Source organism: Arvicanthis niloticus, chromosome 6 (assembly GCF_011762505.2).
Source record: "Arvicanthis niloticus isolate mArvNil1 chromosome 6, mArvNil1.pat.X, whole genome shotgun sequence".
In the NCBI taxonomy this organism is placed as follows: domain Eukaryota; kingdom Metazoa; phylum Chordata; class Mammalia; order Rodentia; family Muridae; genus Arvicanthis; species Arvicanthis niloticus.
Window position 1 is genome coordinate 34,907,164 of NC_047663.1, and position 18,674 is coordinate 34,925,837.

At 41.5% G+C, this 18,674-nt stretch overlaps 1 protein-coding gene across 4 annotated transcripts in view; it reads right to left on the bottom strand.

Annotated features, from left to right (window-relative positions):
* Positions 1–18,674, bottom strand: part of Trim37 (tripartite motif containing 37) — a 136,007-nt gene that overhangs the window by 34,645 nt on the left and 82,688 nt on the right. For 3 of the 4 annotated variants that reach the window (XM_034505959.2, XM_076936083.1, XM_034505957.2), the window contains 3 exons: positions 18,555–18,673; positions 9,768–9,878; positions 8,185–8,263 (listed from right to left, as the gene is read on the bottom strand). In XM_034505959.2, the coding sequence (XP_034361850.2) occupies positions 8,185–8,263; positions 9,768–9,878; positions 18,555–18,673 (309 nt within the window). Of the gene's footprint in view, positions 1–7,081; positions 8,264–9,767; positions 9,879–18,554; position 18,674 lie in introns of those variants that run through there. The other variant, XM_034505960.2, reaches the window with a different exon arrangement.

An 18,674-nucleotide genomic window follows, 5' to 3' on the forward strand; every position in this document is an offset into this window, starting at 1 on the left:
CCCGGCAACAAATTAATTTCTTTTCTAAGTCTCTAAACTCTTTCATATTGTTCAGTAACAAAGAGTACCTCCTTTAGCAGGTGGTTTAGTGTTCCTCTTAGCTTAGCTAACAGAATCTCCAGGGAAGATGTGGCCTGGCACATAGGTTCTGTCTAGTTTTTCTGACCCTATTTTAGGAAAAAAATTGCAAAGCTGCCAAGAATATATACATTTGGAGAAGTCCTTTTTCAAGTGAGAAGCAGTTTAAGTGGAGATGACAAGGCACTGCCTTCACAGTGGCCATGCGAGAGATACAACACAGAGGGCACTGGGCCCAGCAGAGTTGCTATGACAGGGTTGCCACTGGAGGAAGAGGCAGGACTCAATGAAACAAGCCTACAATGCAGGCTCTCGTAGAGGAGACACCGCCTGCATTCTGGTCAGGGCAGAGAAGCAACAAGGGCTCAGCCCCCTAATGCATCAGCCAGAGATAAAGTTTTCACAAGCAGCAGTAGGATGGATCTACAGGTAAACTACAGAGCAGTGAACAGTACTTACTGTCTGCTCTTAAGCTTCCTCAAGCAGAGGGGGTTTGTTTGTTTGTTTTTAATTTCTATAAATACTGATAGGAAAGCCAGTGTCACTGGCTGATGTGAAAACTAGAGATAGGATGAGAAGTCTTAAAATGCCACCAGGCAAAAACTGCAAAGAATAGTTCAGAGGTTCCTAAGGTCCAAGGCTGTAGTTTGGTTTTCTATGTTGCTGACAGTGGCTTTAAACTTGACTATCTTCTAAACTCTTCTCTCTTTTTTTTTTTAAAGAATTTCTCTCTCTCTCTTTTTTTTTTGAAAGAATTTTCTTTTTCTTTTTTTTTTTTTTTAAATTTATGTATATGAGTACACTGCAGCTGTCTTCAGACACACCAGAAGAGGGCACCAGATCCCATTACAGATGGTTGTGAACCACCATGTGGTTGCTGGGAACTGAACTCCAGATCTCTGGAAGAGCAGCCAATGCTCTTACCTGCTGAGCCATCTCTCCAGCCCCCCTTCTAAACCTTTTATAGTTAGAAGTAGAAGGGATGAAGAGATGACTCACCATAAGAGTACATACTGTTTTTCAAAAGACCTTAGAGTTCTATTTTAAACATGCTCATGGGGTAGGTAGCTCATGACCACTGAATTCTAGCTTCATAGGATCTGACACCTCTAACCTCAGAGGGTACCCATACTCATGTGCACATAGCCATACACAGGAACACACGTCCATAATTGAAAACACTTATTATTAAAATCATAAGGTTTTTAAAAATAGTTCACTATTCTCTGAATCATGATTTTAAAAGTTACCTATCAAACTTGGCATAATGGCACACATTCATAACCCTGCACGTGGGGGTTTGAGGCTATCCTGCACGTGGGAGTTGGAGGCTATCCTGGGCTATAAAGTGAGATCTGATCTGAAATTTAGATGTAAGCGAGCACTTCTTCCTCTCTCCAACTGAACAGGCTAGACTAGCCATGACGTTCCACCCACTGAAAGGATGACCTTGAAGAGAAATCAATCGGCCTAAGGTCAGCCAGGAGGCATGAGCTGCCACTAGAAAGAACACTGGAGTAAAACATGGTAAAGGCAGTAAACACAATGTCCCAGCAGCCTCTGGACACTGAAGAATCAATCAGGGACTCTTGTAGGATTTTCTTTACAAATTTCCAACAAAGACAAGGAAGGGTCCTAACTACCCAGAAGAGACACAGCAGACTAGGGAAAGGACCAGAAATGACAGACAGTGGTTCCTCATACCAGGGAGTAGTCATTGGAGCTGAGGGAAGACAATGAAAGAAAACCTTAACCCTTGGAAGGGACAGGAATGTCACCAGGCCTGCAACTGCAAGTTAGAAAGTAAAGTGTGAACTCCTCTCCCAATCCAGACCTAGAGCCTAACACTACAGCTTAACCAAACAAGGCATGCCAGCCATACCCAGCCCGAAGTAACAATGTTTCCCGCAAAAGAACAGCCAAGTGACAAGAGAACAAGAGAGTATCTGGAGGTCACTCATTGGACGTGGTGTTTACTGACACAAAGAAGACCCTGGGTTCAATACAGCACATCATTTTTAGAAAAGATAGTCTCTGAGGTGTAGCATGAAGGATGCTACTCACTCGGGGTCAAAGGAGACACTGCTCTGGCACTGTACAATCGGGAATACAATATGTTTTTATTAGAACTTAAGATCACCAAGCACCACATCTAATCAGAATGGCAGAAATTGTCAGCATGGGATGTGAACTGGTATGGAAACTGGCATAGAGGGCCCATAAAAACTAAGAATATAGCTACCACATGACCCAGCTATACCACTGCTAGCTGTACAAAGGACTGCCCCTTACCACTGAGATATATGGATATCTACGATTTCTCCCCTCCAACCCCATTCAGGATATGGGCCCAGCCTAGAGCCATCAACAGGTGAACAGGTTTAAAGAAAAAAAAAAATATATAGCACCAATACATGGAATTGTATTGAACTCTGAAGAATGACATTAGCAGGAAGATGGATAGAACTCCAGAACAATGAAATGGGCCAGACTAGCAAAGGCAAGTGTGTTCTGCCACATGTGGAATCTAGATTTAAAAATACATACTCATGTGAATTCATTCCCTGACATACAAAACACACACACACACAAAACTAGAAAAGGGACCACAAGATGGGGAGAGGAGATGTTAAAAGGGCAATAGGAATGTATGATGTGTGAAAACAGGAGAGGGAACAGCAAGGAGAGAGAGGTGCAGGGAAACCAGGCACTAAGTATAAAAATGTCACAGAGAAACCCATTACTTTCTTTTCTAGCTAAAGAGAGACTGAAAAAAACAAACGTATGAAAATATAACTGAAAAACAAAACAACAAACTAACACTTTATAGTGTTTCTGGGACCCAAGTGGAATCTGATGTTGCTGATAGAAGACAAAACAGTAGAAGTTTATCTGCCTTTTACAATTTGGCACACACTTATACATGACTCAGCACAATGAATCGTGACACCACCTTCCTGAACTTTAGGTCAAACACAGGTTTAGGGCGCAGCTACAAGATGAACTTGCTTCAAAGACCATATTCCAGGTCAGGATCCCAATCCACTCTTCTACACCTGAATCCAAGCATGGGGGTTTCTACATTAAACCTGACGTTTGTCACTCACTAGAACACTGCACAGAACTCAGAGAAGTTTCATTCTGAACAAAGGACACAATTATGAACTAGCCAAAGGAAGACACATAGGGGTGGCTGAATGTCCCAGATGTGGTGCTCCCTGTCCCAGCAGGTGACCTTTGGTACACTGATGGACAGGCACAGTGCTGTCAAGCTAACACCATCCTTAGGCTTCTAGAACCTTTTTTTTTTTTTTTTTTTGTGGAATTTCATCAGCTTCCTGCAGTCAGCTGATCTAGAACCTTATCAACACATTATACTGTTGGTTTGTTCGGTGTTACCAGCCCTGTCCTGAGGCATCGTTTGAATAAACTACCAGCTTCCAACTATAAACAACTCGGTCATGTAGGAGAGTCCAAGGATGTAGAGGCTACTTCCCAGAACATGGGCCGCAACAGCCAATTCTATATTATTACATAGCTGATGACTCTACTCAGAGGCAGACAATCCCCTTCACAGGGAAGACAGCTGATATGAAAGTCTCATCAGAAACATGCTGGACTGGAATTGACCCAAATTCTCTAAGTGGATAAATGGATTAAAGTAGAAACAAACAAAACTAAGTACTGAGTTATACAAGATGGATGAGTTATATAAGATTGTTCTTACTACATGACTGTGTACTCTGTGAGTCTATGTATACGGTGCTATAAAAAGGGAAAATTAGAAGGACAAGGAATAGTAAACAACAGTTGTAGCTAGAACTCTGGGAGAAGTGTTTACTTGTAAGAGGCCACCATAGAGAATTCTTAGGGAAATAGAAATGCTCCCAGAAGCACTGTGGTAGCCATACATCATCTACCAAAGCCAGAAGACTATATGCCAAAGACAACATTTTAAAGTATGCAAATCAAAAAAATAACCAGAATGTATGTAAGTGAAGAGAACGCAGACTGTAACAGTCTGTCTTAGCAGTGAATCTCAGAATCACAATACAGAGGACAAGTAAAGAAAGGAGCTAAGGTAGTTTGGAGGCTGAGAACCCAAAATATCTGAGAAACTATTTTGCCATGATATTCAAGGAGTACAAGGGTTCCAGGGCAGCATGCAGCTACCTAGGAGGCCGAGGGAAGGAGGGCTACCTGAGCATGGCAGTGTGAACCAGTCTAGGCAGTATGTAAAACTCCATCTCAAACACATATATACAAGTGATACTCAAGGTAGTTTCTTAATCACAAGGATATAGCTCAGCAAAAATGAATTACTTAGTGATAGAAAGAAATGCTGGGCCATGGTGGCGCACGCCTTTGATCCCAGCACTTGGGAGGCAAAGACAGGCGGATTTCTGAGTTCGAGGTCAGCTTGGTCTACAGAGTGAGTTCTAGGACAGCCAGGGCTACACAGAGAAACCCTGTCTTGGAAAAAAAAAAAAAAACAATAAGAAAGAAAGGAAGGAAGGAAGGAAGGAAGGAAGGAAGGAAGGAAGGAAGGAAGGAAGGAAGGAAATAAACAAATCATTAATCTCAGTACTCAGGCAGCAAAAGCAGGAGGGTCTGAGTTCAAGCCAGCCTGGTCTACAGAACTAACTCCAGGACAGCCAGAGCTATTTAGAGAAAACTGTCTTGAAAAGAAGAAAAATAAAAAATGTGTATGTTCAAGTTAAAGAACTGAGTGTATACACTGCAGTCAGCTTCATATGGCTGGTATTCATAAACAGGAGCAAAGCCTACAATCTGGGGGTGGGGGGGACGGGACTGGTGTGGCGAATGCATCAACTTACAGTTTCTCTCTAGAAAACAAAATAACAAAACAAACAAAAAAACTATTTAGCTAGGTCTGGAGGCACATGTCCATAATCCTCGTATTTAGGAAGCTAGGTGAGGCAGGGGGATTGCAGTTTCCAGAACAGCATGCGGTACATTAAAATGGTCTGAAAACAAATTTTATATGTGTAGTCACCCACTGGCTGAGAGAAGCAGGATATTATGAAAACAATAAGCACATACCTCATCTCACATGTTTGTTTCTAACATGATTTTCCAATACAAGTTCCTCAAAAAGTTGAATCGGGTAGCTTAGTTGAACACTGTGACTCATACCTTTAATCTCAGTACTTGCAAAGCAGAACTGGATCTCTGTGAGGTCAAGGCCAACCTAGTCTACATAGCAAATTTCAGGCCAGACAAAGAGAGATACACACTCTCACTATGGTAGGGAAAATACAAGGTGAGCTTGGAGCATTCTTTGATTAAAATACAAAAATGTAATAATGAGACATATTAGAACAAGCTTTGGGGACACATGCTTTTAATCCCAGAATTTGGAAGGCAGAGCAGGCAGACCTCTATGAACTAGACACTTGAGGTTAGCTTAGTCTACACAGAAAATTTCAAACCAGACAGAGCTACACAATGAGATGATCTCAAAACCAAATAAATTACAAAGGGTAAGGCGAATGTGAGCTGAGGGTGTAGCTCAGTTGGCAGCATGCACAAGGCCCAGGTTCAAACCCCAACACTTGTTAGGGATGGTAGCACAGGGCTATAATCCCAGCATTCTTGAAGGCTGGAAGATCAAAAGGATCAGAAATTCAAGGTCATTCATGACAAACCTGGACATGACAACCCTGTCTTGATTGTACATGATCACTGCTGTGTGATGGTTATACATGGCACTGACAAAAGAAGAAGCTGGGCCAAGGCTAGATGGGAATTCTCACAATTCTCTTAACTCTTAGAAATCTAAAATTATCTCAAAATAAAACAACAAAACAAGAGAGTCATTCACCTTTTTATTGGTGTTTGGTTAAGCATGGTGTACAACCTCAGAGCAGCACAGTGTCCCTGAATATGCCAAGTGGGAACAATACACAGCTTGTCTATCTAAAAAATTCCTGAAGAACTCAATGAATCAAGTCAGAATTGTTCAAAAATAATATGCTTGCATACATGCCTTTTTTTCCCCTAATGCCTGAGATAAAAAGGCAGAGACAGCCTTGTCTACAAAGAGAGATCTTGGCCAGCCAGGGCTACAGAGTGAGACCCTGTCAAAAACAAGAAAGAAAAGGAAAGGCCAGGCAGGGTAGGGTGGAGAGGTGGGGGCTCAGTTCTCTCAGCTCCGCAGAGGCTTTCCCAGGGGGATTCCCTGCACCTGCACCGTTAGGTGCAGCTGTGGCCTCAGATGTCCAAATGCACATAAACAGAAATATAAATTTTAAAACGCTTAGATAACTAAGTAGATATTTAAGGAAGATTTCAAGTAAACGGGAACTGGATGGCTGCCCAGGAATGGCACCTAAGGTGCCCTCTGACCTCTATCGTGTACACTTGTATACCCGTGAGCACTCGCATGCAACAACACACACACCTTATGCTGAAAAAAGTACAACAGAAAAACTAATAAAACGTATGTCCAACAAAAAAAGAAAAAAGGTTTTTTGTTTGTTTGTTTTAAAGTGAGGTAGAGAAGACCAACTATTAGGGAAGAATCTGATCCACAGTGTAAGAGCACAGGACAAGCAAACACAACAAGGGATTCTACTGTCATACCTCTGCCCTTTCCCCTATCTGCCTTCACACACAGCAAGGTGGCCAGAGAGCATATTGTCCCTGTCATCATGGAAACACTGGACATGCTAGACAGCTTAGCTCAGGAGTAACATGCTTGCCCGGCATGCAAGGGCTGTGAGCTCCTCCCTCCCCAGAAGTATCAAAATACCATAAGCAAAACACCACCTACCTGGACATTTTAGTGTATAGAATGGCTAGGGATTGGGGTAAGAATCTTTCTTTCCATATATTCTGTCTCCATTATTTATGAAGAAATCTTTTAGTTTTAAAAGGAAAGACAAAATGCCCTTGTCTATACTGCTAAACAGTCACAGCAATAAATTTAAAAGGGGGAGGGGTGCTTCTGGTCCCACTTTCAATAAATTGCAGAGGCACATTTTATCAAGTTAACTTTATTAACAAAAAGTGCAAGCTGTTAAGAGAACAGTAACTATGAGTCATAGCATTCAGCAAGCCATCAGCCATGGGACGCAGACGAGAGTCACTAAGCACAAGCGGGCGAGAGAGTGCTCTCGTGGATGTACATCATGCTTCTTCAGCAGTCTCTTGGCCAACTTTAAGGGTAACTTTGACAAACATCCAACAGCTCAAACACAAACACAGGAGCATAGTGGCAAAATTTGGCAATCATTTGGGGTTTGGGCAAATTGGGAATATTGAGAGAAAGCCTTGCACACAGCTTCATGTGGATGCATAAATCTTTAAATGCACTCACTGAAGTCAATGTCCAGCCAATGGAACTATATTGTTTGAAAATATTTGTTGCACTATGGTTATTTATGTTTCAGGAAGCAGAAAAGATGAACACTTTAAGTGATCTTACATGTGTCCAAATGACCATGCATAGAACCAATCCACAATGACCTAACTCGTTTTAAATGTCATCTGTAAAGGTCACATAACTGAAAGAAGGTGTTCATTACCCAGTAGGCCAACACTTGAACAAGTGAAAAAAACATAAAATTTGTTCTATCATCATATTTCAAAGAAAGAAATCTGCCTATAAGCAATTTTCCTGTTCACTATTATACAAGCCTTAATGAAATTACCACCCAATGAAAAACTTAAACTATGGCCATCTAAACCATGTGTCAGCCAAAGACAGAAGAGCACCGATGCTGAACAAGAGCAAATCACGCAATGCCTCCAGGTACTCTCTGGCACTCAGCTGGCTTTCCGTTCCAGGAGACGAGCTGCCGTTGTTAATGTACTAATTTGCTAAATTAACTGAACACTACACTATTAGTTCATTACATTGGAAAGAACTCCCCTGCCTCAATCTTTTCCTTATATACTACTGTATCCTCCTGGAATTTGTACCTTCTAATAGTTTCAGAATTGCTATTTCAGGTAGAGATGACAAAAAAAATGAGACTAAATATGTGTGATTATCTGACTGCTGACAATTTTGAGCACCAACTTCCAACAAATTTCAGGGACCAGGTAGCTTGTAGCTCGGCTCTCATGTCTGGCAATTACCTTCCACCGCCTTCATCGGTGTTGAAGTGGAGATTTTCAGGGTCTATTTGTTCACCATCAGGAAAACTGGAATGTGAATCTAAGAAAAAGATTGAAAGAAAAAAAACTTAAATAAAAGCAAATGTCACAAAGCATGTGTTCTTTGCCCAGTCTTTATGTGACCTTACCAAATGTTTTACTGACTGATAAAGATGTGCTAGGTAGAAAACAAGCCTGTCTTCAGAGAATTTATGATATAAGTTGTATGTAAGTAAAGAGGAAAAAAAAAACATGTACAGACACCCACAATTAGAAGAGGAAAGCCACAGGCACACCTCCTGAGACAGCACCATAGGGATGATGATGGTGGTGCTCTCCAGCCTCAGAGTCTAGAAACACAAGCTGTTCCTCACTCAACAGAACTGCCTGTGCCTCACTGCAAATCCCACGAGCATGCAAATAAGTTACCGAAAAGCTGGACACTTCTTTAGAAACAGAGGTGATTACTAAAGAGGCTGCGAGACATGCAATGCACCAGAGACTTGTTGCTGGACTGAGAAGGGGACTAGAGCTAGGGACGGGAAAGCCCAGCAGAACCCTGGCTCTCACAGTGCACGTGCCAGTACACTGAATCCGTTTACATTCCCTCTGGACAGTAGCAATTATCCCATCAAAGCACAACAGCACAGCAAACTGAGCAGCTGTGAAGACAGAAGAGCCAGGGAGTTGGCTCCATGGTACAAACTCTCACTGTGTAAGCCCAACAACTGTAGTTAAATCTATAAAAACATATTTGCTAGGACACATCTGTAATCCCAGCATTCCTGTGGCAAGATGGGGCAAAGTCACCCAGAATCTCAAGGCCACCTAGTCTGGAGTATGTGATACGGTGGCAGAAACAAGAAAGGGCACCACAAAACCAAGTGGGGGTAGAGAACTAACTCCCCAAAAGTTCTTTCTGATTCCCACACCTTCCTCCTTTTAATGCTAAGATTAAAGTCATGCACTACCACTCTTGGCACAAATAATTTTTTTTTTTTAAAAAAGGAGAAAATAGTAACAGATTTCTCTTACTTAGTTTTTTTTCACTAAGAATTCTTTTCTGGAGGGAATTAAAACCAAAAACAAAACAAACCAAAATCAAACCAAAAGAGATTCCAGGATTTGTATGTGTGCATACAAGGGGGCCGGGGGAAGTTACAGTTTACAGTATGGTTAAAAAAAAAAAATTCTGGAGAAGGAAAAAAAATATAAAATAAAACCTAAAAACTTCAAACATACAAAACTTTAGCTCAGGTGCAGAATGAATGAATATTAAGGTCTGAGAGCCCACCCACTGTCTCTGCTGACCATTCTGTTCTGAAGTATCCTTGGCAACAAGCTACCCAACACCAGGCAGCAGGCTTTTCCACACGGGAAGCAGCACTCAGGCAGCTAACTGGCAAATGTTTCCTGACAACTTTCTTGGTACTTACCACATCGGTTACCACAGAATGTTCTCTCACAAATGACAGTAATTTTTTAAAAAGTAAAAGCAGCAGAGGCAGAGAGGGCAGCAGCAGTGAGGCTTTTAGCAACCTGTGTAAAATGACTACATGCTGCACCTTCATTTGGGGGCTGAGCCAGGAATGGATCGTTGAAGGCGCCCATGCTGGTGTGTTCTTCCTGCTCCTCGTTCTCAGTGTCACATTCAATGTCGCTGTCACTACTCATTCCTGGCAAGGAAGGAAGAGGAGAAGAAGAGCTAAGAACCCATGGTTCTCTGAGCGCCCTCTACACTGATACAGTACAATAAACACAAGAGAGCAGCAGCCACACATGTCTCAGTTCTCTGCAGCCTGTGAGAAGCAGCATCTTTACTTTGTTCTTCAATTAGTACTGAGTATCATAGTCCTTCAAAGTTCTGTGTAGCTAGTATAGTGAGAAAAAAAATGTCCAAATAAAAATGTCTTAGCATGTTCTAAAAACAATAACAACAATAAAACAAACAAACAAACAAACAAACAAAACCCAATAAAAAAAAAAACAAAACAAAAAAAAACCAGGTACAGCCGGACAGTAGTAGTGCATGCCTTTAATCCCAGCACTTGGGAGGCAGAGACAGGCAGATTTCTGAGTTCGAGGCCAGCCTGGTCTACAGAGTGAGTTCCAGGACAGCCAGGGCTACACAGAGAAACCCTGTCTCAAAAAAACAAAAACCAAACCAAAACAAAACCAGGTGCTCTTTCCATCGAATCTACTATAAGAACTAACAGTCTACAGTCTGAAATATCCATCAATACAGGCATACAGAATAGAAAACTCTGACAATTCTAGCAGTAAACTTATCTACCTCCTTAGGTATATATACCAATCTGTGTTGGGAACATTCAAATCCACTTTACTGTCTGTTATAAAATGCTTTATCAATCATAGTCAACCAGTCACTCTATTGAGCTTCAGAACACTGTACAGTATCCTTTGTGCTCTGTCTGTCTGGGCACTATCCTCACTCCATTCTCACACCCACCTGACCCTCTCCCAGGCTCAGATAGCCACTGTTTTATTTTTCACTTCAAGATCAACATTTTGTTTGTTTGTTTTTGTTTTTCAAGACAGGGTTTCTCTGTGTAGCCCTGGCTATCCTGGAACTCACTCTGTAGACCAGGCTGGCCTCGAACTCAGAAATCCACCTGCCTCTGCCTCCCAAGTGCTGGGATTAAAGGCGTGTGCCACCACCGCTCGGCCAAGATCAACTTTTTAATTTCTGTATGTAAGTGACAACATGTGTTATTTTTTATTTTGTGCCTATTTGTATATTGAGATAATACTCCCCAATTCAATCTATGTTCCTGAAAATGATATAACTTCAATAGTTTTTTAAAGCTGAACAGTGTTTCATTGTGTTAGTTTCTCTATCATACATAGAATATTACAACAGACATCTCTGGCTCTTAAAATTGTTCTGCCCCTAGTCTGTGTTCCTCAGGCCTTCAGTTTGTACTACAGATGTTATCAATTAGGGTCAGGTACTCCACAGTCTGTTTGCATTTTGACCAATTATGGTTTTCTATAATGGTTTCTGTCTGATGCCAGAAGAAACTTCTGTCATGAGGAATGGGTAGGTAAGAGCGACATTTATCTGCAGGTATAAGAGTGAGTCTTTAGAACGCAGTTAGAACAGTACTACATTAGGCAAGTGGCTGTGGGACTCTAGGGTCCATAGCCTTACCAGTCACAGATGTTGGCTAGATTTACAGTAGCAAGCATGAATTCCCCCCTAATAAGAGGGCCTTAAGTCCAATCAGATGGCTGTTGGCTACCCCTGGATATTAAGTGCAGCTACTGTGCCTTGGAATATCTTGCCATTCTGGTCATTGCAATGGTTTGTAGGTGTCAGATCTGGGTAGAACTATCAACTCCATTTTCCCTGGGTAGCTAGCTCTGGTGCTATGAGAGAGCTAATCTCCAGGTAGGATGTTTCCAGGTCAGTTCCAGCTCCACTCCTCCAGATCTTAAGTATGTAGTTTGCACTTTTAAAAGAATTTACATGTGCCAGTGTGTGTGTGTGTGTGTGTGTGTGTGTGTGGTGTATAAGAAAAACATCTGTGTATAGGTAGAAGAAAAGAATAAGGAGTGCCTGCAGATGATGAAAGGAGAGAACCAAGTCCTCAAGCAGACTCCTAGGTTAATTCCTCTGACCTGCACATAGAAGCCATCGGCACATCACATATAATACACACAGGCACACATGCACACACAGGCACACACACACACACACACAGAACAAGGACTTTTATGTTTAATGGAAAGAATAAAACTGTCTTCCATTAGAATTTAAACTAAGGCCTAAGTGCCACACTTAGGTAAACCATGTTCCCAGAGGCCTGTACACACCAAGCATGCACGCAAGCACTTGACTCTATGTGCAGTCAGAATGCTTGGGATTTAAACCTGAGGTCCAAATCTCAGGAAATTACCATAAGACCTGTTCAAGAGCCACTGCTATTTAAACAAAGCAAATGTAGACATCCTCTCTGGAGGGCAGGTTCTCACTAGACAGCAATAAACTCTGTACAAAATTCATGGTGTAGCTACTGAAAGACTCTGAAAACTAAACCAGAGAGGGAATATTTGCTGGAGTCACATGCTCAAGTGCCATTAAACATAAAAGTCCTTGCTCTGTGTGTGTGTGTGTGTGCGTGTGTGTGTGTGTGCGTGTGTGCCTGTGTGTGCATGTGTGCCTGTGTGTATTATATGTGATGTGCTGATGGCTTCTATGTGCAGGTCAGAGGAATTAACCTAGGAGTTAACTGGACAACTCAGGTCTTATGAGATCATTTAAAATGTTCACTATGCAATCCAGAACCCAGAAAGAACATCAATAATCAATTCCATGGTAACACCGACACTGGAATTTTCTAACAAGGACTTTAAAATTTGTCACAAATACGTCAAAAAATTCTGCGTAAGTTTTACAAGAATTCTTGGGGAAGCAGGGGTCTCAAAAAGGTCTGCTTTAATATAAACAATGCTAATAATGTGCCAGAAGCAAGAAAACGCTATATTTAATGTTCTTTATCAAAACAAAACAACACACACACACACAATCCTGCATATTTTCAAGCATCCAGGTAACATTTCTCTCTTCAGTATTCAGAATACAAAGCTAGACCTGGACATTTTGAAATGTCTCCACTTTTCATTATGAACACATACACATAGAAGCTGTTGGCATGTCAAACAACATACTTGTTCTAAAGAGGGGAATATACAAGTATTCCCTTCTCTTCTTTTTTGTATTTGACAGTCTCATTCTGAATGTAGTCTTATTTGGCCTAAAACTAACAATAGCTCAGTCTGCCCTCAAACTGAGGTAATCTTCCTGCTTCAGCTAGGATTATAGGCATGAGCCACAAAGCCCAGCTAGAATATATTGTTGTACAAGGAAAACCCTAGTCCTATCCGTGAAACACTGCTCCCACCTTGTGGCCCTTCATGGAACTGGTCTTGAAAACAAAACCAGGCTGATTCTCCAAACTGCAGCCATACATCTGACCTGTAGTACTATTTCCTCACCGACAGTGATTATAAGACACTATTAACTACATAGTATTTCAGAAATATTGCAGTGAGAAGAAAAACTGTAACCTAGAACAAACTCTGGGAGATGTATCAATGTCAGCCAGCCGAAGCTAGCTGTGGAGATACAGTCCTGTAATGCTTGGGAATTCACAAAGAGAAGCAGGCACTTTATTTTTAATGTACTAATAATTTACACCTGCCCTTCTTTTTGCCTTCTAAATCAGCAATTCTCAGCCTTCCTAATGCTGCAGGCCTTAAATACAGTTCCCCATGTTGTAGTGACCACCCCCAACCACAAAATTATTTTTGTTGCTACTTCATAACTGTAATGTTGCTACTGTTATGAATTATAATGTAAATATCTGATATGCAACCCTATGGGGGTTGCAAACCATAGTTGAGAACCACTGCTCTAAAGGACTCTCAACACTGTCTAAGAATCTTGCCTTCTCTGAAAGGCTGTGTAGTCAGGGAGTGGGACCACACTAATGGACTTTGCCAATCTTCCTTGTCCATGAACAAATGGTACAAGATGAAGCTAGGAAGTTGTTGCTGGCCCTGAGAAGGGTTTTATTTGTTGCTAGAAATACAGAAAATTAAAAAACCTTCCCCATGAATATTCAGGAGGAATATTCAGAGTTCTTACCAAGTTTGCAACTGAGCCAACTATCTTGTCACTTTCAAAAAAGCTAACCAATTCACTGAGACTTCTAATTCACTGAGATGACACACACACACACAGAGAGAGAGAGAGAGAGAGAGAGAGAGAGAGAGAGAGAGAGAGAGAGAGAGAACTGTAAGCCAGATGCAGAGGTTCACATCTGCAATCCCAGCATCAAGAGGCTCAGGAGGGAGAACTGCTCTGTGGAGGTCACAGCTATCCTGGGCTATTCACTGTGAGAATCTGTCTCAAAATGGGGAGTGAAGACAGCTGCTAGGATGTATCTGCTCTGCTGAACTCCTGGATTCCATTCTGAACACGGCAAAAATAAGGCATACAACTCATGTCTATAATCTCTGTTGTTTGGAGGTAGAGTCAGGAAGATCAGAAGTTCAAGTCCGAGGCTAGCCTGGGCTACATAGTAACAAAGAAATATAGAGGCATATGACCACACTGAACAGCTAAGTTTTCTAACTCTGAAACTATTCTAACACACTAGGCATGTCTCACTTAAGACTTCTAAACAAGAGTGCTACTTTCCTTTCTGTTTCATACAATTTTATTTTTGGATAGTTCGTCTTGATTACCCGAAAGGTGATCAGCAACTGAGCAACAGCAAGTCATCACAGGCTGTATAACGCACCTGCCAGCTAATCTGGAGCAATGTTTTTAATAGCTGTGACAAGGCTTTTCCCTGGAATGGGTCTTATGAGTATCCCAGACTAAATGAGAGGTCTGTATGGCTTTAGCAGAGTTCAGTCTTCAGTTTACAGAATTGTACAGCTTATCAATGGAGTGTGTGTGTGTGTTGTTGTTGTTGTTGTTAACTAGGCTGCCAGTATCAAATAATTTTAAAAAAAGACCAAGAGAAGGTTGTCCCAGTTAGTTGGGAATGGGTCCATTTATGACCATCATATCTAAGAAAAAAAAACCAATCACAATCCACTGTTTGGAGAGCAAGTAACAGACTACTAGGGATCCAGACATGCTGACACATACCTATAACCCTAGCACTGGGCGAGTTTGACAGGAGGACTGAATTCTAGTGTGATAACAACAAAATCCCAAACCCAAAACAAACAAAAACAGAACAACAAAACCCCCATGATTTTAGTAGTTCTAAACTCCCAGCTATTAGTGAAGCAGAGAAACGAGGCCTTAAAGTTTCCTCTGGCAGCCTCTTCCTCAAGGAGGAAGAGAAAGCACAGAGGCAAGACATAACAGTTCCTCCATTTGACACAAGTAAGAACTTTATTCCCCATCTCAGCTTTGTGAAAAACAATGGTTTCCTGAGCACTGACTTGTGTTGGCACTGGACCAGCCCTGTGGCTACTGTGCTCCCTCCCAGCCTCCTCAGCCTGCTACCTTCTTTGTTACCTATCTCAAGGCACGTGCACTCCTCACAGGCTCCTCAGCAACCTTTCTGGTTGAGTTCCTGGTGCTTTATATTACACCACTTCTTATACAATGGAAAAGTCTGTTGCTGGAGAACACTTGCTGCCTACTTCTAAATCTCACCTGAAGTAGCACATGCTTTTAAGACTTTGGAACATGCAATGCAGATCCTAAATGCGAGTAAGAAAATGTTCTTGCCTACGACAGCTGCCAATTCCTTTGTTAAAAACTGGTTTTGTGGTATTGAGACATGGTCTTACTATATAGCCTAGGCTGACTTGCAAATTGCAATGTAGCCCAGACTAGAATCAAACTTACAATTTCTTTGCTTCTGATTCCCAATCTAGCTGTCAATTTTGTCTTACTTTATTCAGTTGCTCTTACCTATTATTGTGAGCATATATATATGTCAGAGGGCAATTTTTGGGAATTAGTTATTTAAACCTTGGGTTTTAAAATTTTTTATATCACACTTTTAGCGCATGTGCGTGTGCGCATGTACATGCAAAGGTCAGAAGACAGCATACAGGTATTTGTTTTCCTCCTTCTGTGAGTCCTGGGCTTTGAACTTTGGTAGTTGGTTTGCCATTGTCTACCCTACTGAGCCTCCATGCTAGCCTCCCCCTTGTTTTTCAGGCAAGATCTCTCTTTTCTGTCCCACTGCATATCTCAGGAGGACCAGCCTATGAACCATGGATGCATATTACCACAGCTGTTTCTTTACCTAGGTTCTGGGGAGTGAGCTCAGGTTGTCAGGTTTTCATGTGGCAAGTACTTTTACCCACAGAGCCATCTCTCCAGACCTCAATTTGCTTTAAGTACTACTGTCAAATCCCTTCAATATTATTAACTTTTTTTCTTCTGAGACATGGTATCATGTAACCTAGACTGGCTTTGAACTTGCTATGTGGTAAATTCAAGGATGACATCAAATTTCTGATTCCTCTCCCTCCATCTTCCCAATGCTGGGATTGCAGGCCAACTCACCATATGCGACGCAGGGAACTGAACCCAGAACTTTGTAGGTAAGCACTCTTACCAACTGAGTTCACTTTGGCCCATGATGATCAATCCTTACTGCTGACTTACTGGACTTAGAGTTACATCTGAGTGTGTCTGTGAAGGTGTTTTCAAATAGTTTTTGTTGTTGTTTTGTTGCTTTTCAATACAGATTTTCTCTATGTAGCCCTGGCTGTCCTAAAACTCAATCTGTAGATTAAACTGGCTCCAAGTAGGTTGAAATGAGGAACAGAGAGTCAGCCTAAACATGGGCGGTGCCATCTGCAGACTGGGGCCTTGGCCGCCATTCTGCTTGCTGCCTCCCCTGCCCACTGCCAGCCTTTCCATACAATGATCAACTGTATCTCTCAGAGGGAAAGACAAGTATTAAACTGTTCCTTTAAATTCTTCCATCAGGTATTACATCAAGGAAATAACTAATACATGTGCTTCTATGCTAACCAGATATTCACATGGAGAAGTGAGATGTGACTGTCTGAGTGGGAGACTAAAATTACATTCAATCCCATCTGTAGTTCTAGTACTTGGGAGGCTAAGGCAGGAAGATTTAGTCAGTATAGCTGCTATACAGTAAAATCCTGTCTCAAAAACAAGAATGAAGTTCAAGTCATCGTTCACTTTAGTTATTTAACACATGTGTCCTAAGAAGCTTCATGTCCCTAGCTCCAAATCCCAATCCAAGTGTAACAGTGACTCTCCATACTGTAGCCAGAGTAGAAACTGCAAAGACACAATTCCATGTATGATGCTATTCCTGACAGAGACAGATAAGAAAGTTCCTCATAATCTGACTGCTACTTCTACTCTGGCCTCAGACTTACTGGTTAATCACTGACTAACTTCTACTCACACCTACAGATGAATTTTCCAAGGACAGACTACAGCCCAGGTACACAGAGATGAGAACTCTAAGCACTGACTCTGGGTTCACACTCTAACACTTACAGTGATCATTTCTGTGACTTTCAGCAAGGTAAGCTGTAGTTCTAAGTTCTAAATCACTTGTTTGTAAAATCAGGAATAAAAGCAGTTAAAGACTATAAAGAATAATTTTGAGAATAACATAGCAAGAACTTAGTAACTATCAACTGTGTTGATGATGTACTTTTAGTCTCTTGTATACTCTCTCAGAATACATATCACCCAGTACTATCAAAGGCTATTTACCAGTGTCTTCGATATCTAATCCGCACTTGTTAATCGTTCTTCCTGCCTCTCTCTTCCTACCATACATTCCCTGCCTCTCTCTTCCTACCATACATACACAGCATACGTAAAAAAGCTACATATAATATACATATAATTTGTTTTATTAGTACCTGTAGCCCACCATGCAAGTGCGTCTCAAGGACCATTACCCTGGTCACATTATTATACTGACCAGTGAGTAGTTTTTCAGTGAGGATGACTTGTCTCCCAGGAAACATTTTATAATGTGTGGACACTTCCTGAGTTGTAACTGGTAGGGAAGTAGTTACTGTGCCCAGTGGTTTAAAGCTCTGGAGATGCTGCTAAGGGCTCCTGGGCAGAGAACAGTCTTCCTATAATAACAACCAAGTCTAGAATGGCAAGTGTCAATGGGACACTAGTCAAAGACACAGTGATTGACATATAGGTATATATTTATTGATTGAACAGATATACTATCTGTAGTTCTTGTCCGTGGAAATAACTTGTTTGGTAAGGTATATTCTCTACCCCTAGCTTCTTCTTCCTTTATTTATTAATTTACTTATTTTTGGGTGAGGATGTCTCTACATAGCCCTGGAAGTCTTGGAACTCACTACACACAGGAAACTCAATCCCACAGAGATCCACCAGCCTTGACCTCCTGAGTGTTTCGATTAAAAGGCATATTCCACTCCCAAGCTCTTTAAAACAAAACAAAACAAAACAAAACAAAACAAAACAAAACAAAGAGTGTCTCACTATATAGCCCTCACTGGACTTGGCTGGCTAGGAATTCAAAGAGATCTGGCTATTTCTGCATCCCAGTGTAGGATTATTGATACGTACCAGCATGCCTGGCCCAAGACAGACCCTTTTATGCAGTAACTTACACATTTTTGCTATTCTCTGTATATAATTTCCTTGTAAGTCACAAAAATTGGCAAATGAATTCAGTATTCAAACATGTCTGTTACACTTCTGTAGCACTGTCACTAACCATTCACTTCCTATTGCTACAGCCACTGAGAAGGCAGAATCTCCTGCTCACTGGTCCTTCTGACTGTCCTTGTCCAATGCTTACCTTCCTCAGGGGCAGCTGAGGCTCCTTCAGGTAGTGTAGGCTGTACCTCCCCAGCTTCAGAATGACTTTCTAAATCTGCCATCTGCATTCCTTCCAGACGACCTCCTTTTGCATTAGCCC